The sequence below is a fragment of the Buceros rhinoceros genome, unplaced genomic scaffold, assembly GCF_000710305.1.
Source record: "Buceros rhinoceros silvestris isolate BGI_N320 unplaced genomic scaffold, ASM71030v1 scaffold1908, whole genome shotgun sequence".
NCBI lineage: Eukaryota > Metazoa > Chordata > Aves > Bucerotiformes > Bucerotidae > Buceros > Buceros rhinoceros.
Genome location: NW_010427278.1, coordinates 144,750 through 154,597, shown reverse-complemented (window position 1 = coordinate 154,597; position 9,848 = coordinate 144,750). Strand labels below are relative to the sequence as shown.

The 9,848-nt window shown below is 39.3% G+C and overlaps 1 protein-coding gene across 1 annotated transcript in view; it reads right to left on the bottom strand.

The window, feature by feature from the left end:
* The window catches only part of LOC104498431 (thrombospondin type-1 domain-containing protein 7B-like), a gene marked incomplete at its 3' end in the record, with an annotated part of 167,474 nt that overhangs the window by 43,099 nt on the left and 114,527 nt on the right, over window positions 1-9,848 (bottom strand). Inside the window, exons 7-9 of the mRNA XM_010141808.1 lie at window positions 8,202-8,393; window positions 3,846-4,080; window positions 1,219-1,334 (exon numbers count right to left, since the gene is read on the bottom strand). Coding sequence (XP_010140110.1) covers window positions 1,219-1,334; window positions 3,846-4,080; window positions 8,202-8,393 — 543 coding nt within the window. The remainder of the gene's footprint in view (window positions 1-1,218; window positions 1,335-3,845; window positions 4,081-8,201; window positions 8,394-9,848) is intronic.

Genomic DNA, 9,848 nt, shown 5'->3' with positions numbered 1-9,848 from the left:
TAGGGAAAATGTCAGGTTTTTATTGTTAGATAGTAAAGTTGGACGCAGTTTCTCAGATAAACTACAAACAGCTTAACTGGTAAAGTTCTATGTAAAGCTGATTTAGTGATTGCATGTTTGTCTAAGCTCTAATCTTATGCTGGTACACATTTAATTTTAAATCTGCCAGGCAATACCTGTTCCTGCTTGATCTGCTTAGCAATTCACCATCTGTATATTGTTTTCATTAAATACAACTTTTCTATTAAAAAAACAAACCCCCTAACAACTCACATATGTATAGTGGTTTTGAGATTTCATTATCATGCTGAGCTTTTAATTGTGCAATGCAAATTAAAAAAAGGATAAATCTTGCAATGCAGCCATATCAATAACAGATTTAGCAAAAAGCAAATTCCCCCATCTAAGAAATTTTAATTTAGAATTATATTAAAATGATAACACTGCCAAGCAGGTTAAATAATTAATTTCTTCTCATTTTAATTGTAGACTATTATTTAATAAACAAAGTAATTTACCAGGTAATTTATTCTACTTCTTCATAGGCAGCTCATTTAAAGTCTAAAAATAAACTGCTAATTAAAACAGGATTCACTGTTTTAGAAAGCAACTCATTTTCATGTAAAATCTAACAAGGACTATACTAGTGCATCCACTGAGAAGCTTTGAAGGGCAAAGAAGCCACCAATAATAATGAAATATTCTGATAACTGAGAACGCTTTCATCTGAACAATTAATGAAACACACAAATTTGTCACAAAAACAAATGCTAGATCATTATAAAGAAACTTTGCTAAATGCTTGATGTCCAAACCAACTAGATCAAATAAATATATGGTCCCTGAAAAACCACAAAGCACCAGAGTTATTTGCACAACCCTGTATGCACATTTAGGCTGCTCAAGAGAAATCAACTTCCTATAACGTAGCAATTCCATGTATAGCTGTACAACGTTCAGACCTTGGACTTCTGACTTGGAAGGCAGAAGCCCAGAAGAAATTTATTTCAGGTAGAGAGGAGTCTACATCTCCCTTACATCTCCCCATCTGCTCACGAGTATCCCACCTCCTCCAACAACGTCAGTATCAACAACACCCCAACTCATTCAGACGAACACACTAAAAATCATTAGACGGACGTGATCTACAACTACCACATGTTTCTATGCCAATTCTCTAATTTTTACCCAAATTTTGACCTCCTCTTAAAGGCTTACCAGGCTGACATGCTGTTGGACAGCGAGTCCACTCACTGAAAGGCGTAACAACACAGTCCTTCTTGCAGAGGAGACGGCATGGCCTCACGGTCTCAGGCCTGATGGACTCTGGACATCTATTGATCCAAACCCAAAGATGAAATATAACAAAAAATTAGAACTGAGGAAAATGTTTTACGCCTAAGACATACTGCCATACCACAGATATCACTCCTGGTCACAGCAAGCCTCATTTTTCTTCTTTGCAATGAGTTGCATCCCAACTGAATACAGTACACCTCAAAGATTAAAAAAACCTCAATAATTAAAAAAAAAAAAACGTGGAGCTTGGCTTGATGACTGCAGGCTAAATGTAACTCTGTTTATGACACCTAAAACACAAAGCTCACTGAAGCAAACTGATATATTTATTACCAAAGAAAGCGGGTAGTTGTGTTTATAAAGCAGCCCTGTTTTAACACAACATGCAAGAGCCTTCAAACCATTTGCAGCTAGGAAACACGAAGATAGCTTGAAGTGATCTTTGACTGAAACCTCGATTGTTATTTAAAAAGTTGTACAACATAAGTTTGGTCAGAAGGGCTCTGAGGGGTTTTTTTAATTATTCGTTTTTAACTCCTAAATTAAAAATGTGTCATGCATATTTTAAAAGAAGTTTCAGACACAGACAATATATAAAAATCTGAAGGGTGGAAAAGGGACAATTTTCTGGGATCAGGTAGATCTTGCATTTCATGTGAGGGAACAGAAAGGGAATAACTCTTTTACTTTTTATTAATTTCTAGTAGAAAGATCACTCAAAGATACTTAGTAATATATGCAACCCAAAATGATCCCATCTGAAAGGGGAATACACCACTAAACCCTACTAGGAAAGAAAATAAATCTGGAGTCATAATTCTGATTCATGATTACTGAGACGATGACGTACTTAAAGGTATACTTTAAAATAAAATAAATATGAAGAGACATCTCATTAAGCACAATTAACCTAGAAGGCAGATTTCTGTTATCGAACCGAAGTTTGAATATTTTTCTGAAAAAATTTAAGTTTTATTAGGCTTTCTCTGTCTTGCATTTTCTTTGGATATGGTGTAATCTTTCTTCACGAAATCAGGAAAAATACAGAACGCAAAAAAATACAGTATGCCGACACACACAAGTTATTTATTTACATAACACATCCCATTCCTGAAGCCATATTAACCATAGATTTTCACCACAGCAGTTCTAAATCCAACATTTCTTTGGGTCAGTTTTCATCAGGTCAAACATAAAATAAATTCTATTGACAGCTGGTGCCCGTGGCGAGGAGGGCTGCCCTCCGTCCCAGCACCAGACCAGTCCAGGCCCTCCTGAGCCATAACAAAGTAATTAATTCTGAAACACAAATGTTTTATTCCTTAACATACAACTGTCTTCCCAAAGACATCTAGAGGTCTGAGGTTTTTATTTTTAAGATGATTATCACTGTAAGAACAACAAACAGCACAGCAGCAAAAGAAACAATTTCAGGAAGAAGCTCTTTTAAGAACTCCGCAGTCCTTTTTGATCCAGCCACTTCCATGACCCAAGGACAGACTTGTGGTAGCACTGAAGCAACCACACCAAAGCCAAGGCAAGACCCTTTCTGAAGTCCTCGGTACACAACTCTTCTTTTGGCAGGACTTCTCTACCCCTCAAACTCTGTTTTCCCTTCTTGTACTTCACTGAAGTGTTTACTTACCCCCCCTTCAGTTCTGCTTCCCCTTACACCATCCCAAAAGTGGAAGGTCAAACAATTATTTTAGACATTATATATCTCTATAAACAGTATGTTTAATTAGGTAAAGTTACAGCATTATCAGTGGATTCTAGATACAAATGAATACTAGATTTCTTTCTTTTTATTTAATTAATCTCATTAACCTCAAGAATTTTAATTAACTTTACTGAAATCAACAGTCTCCTTATAGAGCAGGATTGTTTTGAGAGCTACAGTAAACGAAATCCAGTTCTAAGTCTCTAGACTCATTAACACTGCAAAAAATAATTAGCAATGTCTTGAGTTTTGATAGGAAAGAAAACATCTGTGCTACTTATTTACCTCATTTGGTAAAGCAAAGCAAGAAAACTCCGAAAATTTGTACTGCAGAATACATAATTTTGTCGCATTGGTATCATATAGTAGAAGGTATATAAATCAACTGAACGATATAGATCACACATATGGCTCTGCCTTATTGTGGTATAAATATAATGGAAACTCTATTTACTTTTTATATTTTATTAGAGCTTTGTTAATCATCTATTCATGAATGTTATATTCAGATGTACTTTATATTTTCCTCACACCTGTCCTTCAGGAAAAATATTTGCAGAAAACTGTGAATTAGAAAACACCAAAACCATGCATTTTCCTTGGATTTACAGAGAGAATTAAAAACAGGCCAGCTATTTATTTTTGTTACGTATTAGTACCTGTTACATATTAGTACCATTCCATAGTAGTGATGGAGTAGCAGCCAGAGAATTAGTCCTGAAATGACATTATTTTCAGTGCTGCAGATTCCGTACGCTAGCTGAAAACACCTTCATACGTCATCTCTTGCAGCTACAAAAAATCACTAATAACTTTTTAGAATTACCTTTTAGGTGTGACCTGGCCAGAACTGCTCTTCATGCAGAAGACTTTCCTTATCTGTACGCCCACTCCACAAGTGGCTTCTCCGCTCCAGTCCATGGTTGCATTGAGAGCAGTTACCAAGGCGTCTTCAGAGCAAGAGCTCCAGGGAGAAGTTTCCCAGAAGAAATGCACGCACGGGTGATCATTACAGGCACGGTGCTCCTGCAGGGCTCGGTCAGGGGGACATGCTTTACCACCTGGGAAGAGTCAAGAGAACACCATATTTTATCCTATGGCACGTAGCAAAAGGTAGACCTGCAAAAATAAATAAAAATGTTAGGTTTGCTTAATACCATCTTTTTTCCCCCCATTAAATAAAATAAATAAATAAAGCTTAAATAAAGTTGTTGACCTTTATGGCTGCAATAACAACCTTCTAAAATATTGTTTCCCCATTAAACTAGCCTTGCATAAAATTGTATTCCAATGCATAATGGAAACAGAAATAGGCAAAGTATATTTCTGAGTTACCTTATTGATACTCCTACACGCAGCCAAGTTAATTCCATTTAAATGCCAGTATCACTCAGAAAACATGCAATTAGGTTTAAAGACAAATTAAGCATTATTTTTATGTTCATTCTCCTTGCTAATTTCCGAAGAAGGAACTTCTCTTTCTAATATTTGGACTCTATTCGCGCGTTGCCTTAAAGAGCTGAGCTGCAGAGGGTGCTGCACTGTATTGATGGAGGAATGTTTCAAATGATACCCGCATCTGCAAATCAAGGGGGGAAAACTTGAAAGATAGGTTTCGAGTATGAAGCTTTTACTTTTCTGAAGTAGAATCCTTCAAATTGGTGTCCAAAGATTTTGCTAAGCTACTGCAATTTGTCAACAACTGGCAATAAATCCATAAAGCAGAGGCGTTTGAACAGCCTCCCCAGAAGCTTTAACACTCCAGCCAGCAGCCTGAATTTATCCCATAAAAGCAGCAGATGTTTGTAGCTCAAAAGCTAAGGAGTAACACAGTGAAATTTAACAGTAAGCATTGTCATTTTAGGAAGAAAGAAGCAAAAATTACTAAAATCAAAACCATTCTCTTCCAGGAGGGAGAATCTGGCAACATGTGACACGGCCAAAGTGCTTTCAAGGTTTTGAACGAACTGCAGCGTTGGGGACCAGATACCACAGGGTTCAGAGCACCTTCACACCCTACTAAAATCAACAGGAGCTGAAGGTATATTGCTCCTCGAAGGGATGCCCATCGCCTTGCGGGACCGAGCCTTCTCAAATAAGGTTTGACCCCAAATGGCCACAATGAAGAGCACTGAGAGGAGAAAAAGAGAGACAGAGATTTCCTAGCAAAGCACGCTGACTTGGACAACCATGGCACATTACCATTCGTCTTTTCAAGAAAATGAACTGTTCACACAGTGCTCAGTTCCAGAAATGTTTAGTATGATGGTGGAGTAGATTATGCCCTGGGTAACATATTTCTTGAAGATTTTGACTTAGCAGGAAAAATGCAGACCAGTTATTGCTCTGGTGTGTTTGAGCACATTAAAAAAAACCAGAAAGTAAATCACAAATGTAGCAAGCAAATGGCAAAATCCCTTTTAGGAAAAAATAAAAATAAAAGATCTATCTCAAATTTTGAGCTTCCCAGGGAAAAATTAAGGTGTTTTTTTCAAGAATACCCACGGTGAGGAAGCTCTCATAAACAAGGCAGAATAATAATGAGGAAGTTTTAACTTAAGATAAGAAATACCACATGGTCCATCCAAACTAGCAGCCTGCCTGCAAGCACGGGATGCTGTTTATAAAGAGCACAAGAGCTGGCCACTTTCTGTATTTCATGGACAACTTTTGCAGAGGGAGACAGAACAGCACGCTGCTGCCTGGCTATTCTAGGACTTGGTGTTCATCAGTTCCTCCAATCCATTTTAAACCTGCTTGAGATTGCCCGCCCCCCACAATATCCTCTTGCACCAAGTTTCAGAAGTTTGCCTGTGTAAAGAAATATTTTTTAAAACCTGATTTAAACCAAGCTCCTCTAGTTTCATCCTGGGTATCATATGCTGAGAGCTGATGAACAGGTTGGAAAACACGACCCAAGGGTTTGAACTGGAGTCTGTCTGCGAGATGGTATCCAGAAGTCCTCAGACAGCTGAGCCACAGCTAACATTGCTTCGGTTGATAGAGGACAAACGAAATGTCACCTGCAAAGGTACCAGAGCTCTGAAGAAGCTGGTGGCCCAGCTGTGAGCTGGGTACGAAAGTCAGAGAAAGCAGGTAATACAACATTGCCTTAGTACAAAGACCAGTGTCTACAGAGCCACTGTACTGTCCACTCTTCTACATGGGTCTGAATCATGGGTCATCTACCGCCACCACCTGCGACTCCTCAAACGCTTCCATCAGTGCTGCCTCCAGACAATCCTGAACATCCGCTGGACCGACTACGTGACTAACGTTGCTGTCCTTGAACAGGCAGAGGTCACCAGCATTGAGGCCATGTTGCTGAAAACGCAGCTGCGCTGGGCAGGGCACGTCTCCAGGATGGCGGATCACCGCCTCCCTAAGATTGTGTTCTACGGTGAACTCGCCACCGGCTGCCGCCAGAGGAGAGCTCCAAAGAGGAGATATAAGGACTCCCTGAAACAATACCTCAGCCTTGGCCATACTGACCACCATCAGTGGTCCACCCTGGCCTCCAATCAGGAGATTTGGAGACACACCATACATAACGCTGCTGCCTCCTTTGAGAGCACGCGTAGAATCAGTCTCGAGGAGAAAGACAGCGCAGAAAGAACCGTGCCTCGACTGCACCACCCAAGGAGACCTTCCAGTGTGCTCTTTGCAACCGGTCTTGCCTATCCCGCATTGGCCTTTTCAGCCATCAGCGCGCTGCAGTAAGCTTGCAGTAAGCCCTTCCCAAATCTTTGTCCGCAAAGCCAAGCCATGAAGATGATGATGATGAATACTGCAGTGATACTGGTATTAAATCCTCTTCCATTCTCCATGAATTCCAATCAATCACTGCTACTCTGTATGCAGAGTTGTGACTCTGCAGAGCAAACCATTATACCCACTGATAAAGATGTACATAAAAAGTTGGGGTGTTTGATTTTAACAGTTGATTATTCCTTCCTGAAAAGCTTTCAAGTATTCTGCCCAAAGCACGTCATTTTTAGTTTGGTGTGTTTCAGGTTGAGATGGCTGAGTTTATGTACTTCCAGAATTCACTTCGTCAACATTTCACTTTCATAATTCCATGCTTATCTGTTATTTGCATTTCGTTACTTTCATGGAAAATACAAAGCCAACCGAAATTTTCATTTTACTTATACTGTAGCTCAAAGACTTTTTTAGTAGTAGTTATTCGATCAACAATTCTATAGCATTTTTCATCCTGAAGGGCCACAATTTTCTTTGTGAGTGCTTATAAGGACGTTTATGTGAATACAGACCATCCGGGAAAGGGTTTGCAAGATCCAAGTCCTTATGTTGCCCCAGAAACAGTGGGTGGCTCTAATGATAATTTACAAAACAGCACTTAACAGAGCTTGTCCTAGACCAGATTTGCATCTGAAGTGTTTTGCTGCTGCATTAGCCGCACATAGTGCTGACAATAGTAGGTATTTTTGTTGTGTCAACAAGGCTTTAGTCTGCTAGACCTGTTCACCTTTTATGAATTTTTATGCACTCGATGCGCTACCTTTCAAATCCCGTGTGATAAACCAACACATAAATGAATTACCATGTGTAACTGTAGCTAGAAGATTACACTCCTGATACAAACTAGTTTATGTAAATAATTGTGTCACTGATACGCTGATATGTAAAAATCCCGATACATGATGTGTCCATGAAGATCCAGAGGAAATTATATATATTCATCAAGAGCTATTTACTTACTCTAATAGATAAACAAAGTCAATACCTTCGAGGTCTGCATTAATAAAATAAACAGGTCTCTTCCTACTTACTCATTTTTCACATCTCACTGCTCTTTTCTAAATTGGCACTGCTATGATCCTACAAAAAGACACTCGTATGATGAGTTTGTTGTGTAGCAATTTCATTGGTATGGCATGTAGCTCTCCTAAAGTAAATTCACCCCCAGACTGGTCCTTAACAGTCAGTAATTCATCGGCTAAAAAACTGTGACAGAATTTCTCTATGGGATACACACGTTAACTGAAGCTCATAAAGATATTTCAGTCACTGTGCACGAAGCACAGACAAGTATTAAGTATTATTCTTCACTGCTATTATATGGGGATTAGCTCTGATCTAAATACAGTTTGCCTGAGGAATGCAAGTCAGCTCATGCAACAAACAAGCAGTAATTATTCAAGAAATGTTTACAACTCACCCTCAGCTGGAAGGGCCAAGATAGACCTACTCCTGCTTTGACTGCCCTCAGCATTTTTACTGGAGCATGAGTGGGAACATGGGGACCACGGGGACCACTCACTGACGACACAGTCCATTGCACAAGGGATTTCACAAGCCACAACTTCAGGGCGTGGAAGCTCTGAGCAGAGGTGATGTGGTACTTCTTCACCTGGAATAAACAAAGCAAGACAGACATGAAGGAAGGCTCAGCTTGGTTCAATATCCACAGACCCCATCAAACAGCCTAACTTCATGTCAAACATCTGCCTGCCTGTGCAGGAATATACTACACAAAAGACCTCATGGGTTAGACTTTAGGCTTGAAAGGATAACACTTGAACAACTAACTTAATGTGTTTCCAGTTTAGTGTGTGACACCTTGGTGGCAGTTCATTTTATAAAGCAAGCAAACATGAGGAATGAGATCAATCGACAGATAAAAAGCTGTAATATCAATCATCATCAATTCCGATTATAATTGCCTCATATTTTCCAGCAATCTCCACCTACAGAACCTATTTTCTACAATCCAAATTGTGCAGAAGACAATTTTCTACTGTCTGTAGGCCAGAGAAGCATCTGATAGATGTTTTGGTCATTCTCCTGCAACCTCACCAGAGCTAACTTCATATCGTCTCTGACTCTGCTTCTCACTCAAAAACTATGAGATCGAAACTAATGGATCTGTTGGATCGCTGCCATCCAAGGAATAAATACTTCTTCTGGGGAAGAACAAAGGGCCTGGACCAAAGTGACATGAGAAGCATCTTTCCAAAACCCTCTTCTACAAGAATGTAAGACACTGAGGGCGGTGGAGAAAACCTACCAACTAGAAGAACAGCTGGCAGAACGAGCAGCAAAACAAAGCACATGAGAGGGATGTCATGTGGAGTATTGTTTTTAAAAAGCAAAGTAACTTATAATTTTACTTTTAAAAATAACAAAGGAAATGTCTAGTAATTTTAGTAATTACATAGAATTTATGAGGACAACGTAATTCATAAAAATTGTTAAAATGTAACTCCTCTGGTACTGAATTACACACGATGTCTTACAAATATAAATAAAGCAATGAACAGACATAACTGACTTTGTTACACTGTTCTCTTGTCTAACGTTTCTGGACCCTCATGAATTTTCAGCTACAAATCCGAAATTTCTGGCAGCTCAAATCTACCTGTTTATAAGCAACAAGCTCAGACTGAACGTTACCCTTATACCTTCGCCCTTATAATATTTACAGAGCTCTCCTTTGAGGTTTCTTTAATTATGAACCTCGGAAAAAACATAAGGACTCTCCAGGCTCAATTATAGGTAGGAAAAGTAAAATTTATAATGGCACCAACTGGCTCTCTCATCTCATGCTGCAGGAACCGGCTCTGTTACAAGGCGGCGCAGGATCTGAACGTTACCCTTATACCTTCGCCCTTATAATATTTACAGAGCTCTCCTTTGAGGTTTCTTTAATTATGAACCTCGGAAAAAACATAAGGACTCTCCAGGCTCAATTATAGGTAGGAAAAGTAAAATTTATAATGGCACCAACTGGCTCTCTCATCTCATGCTGCAGGAACCGGCTCTGTTACAAGGCGGCGCAGGATGCAATTATAACTGGACGGGTAGA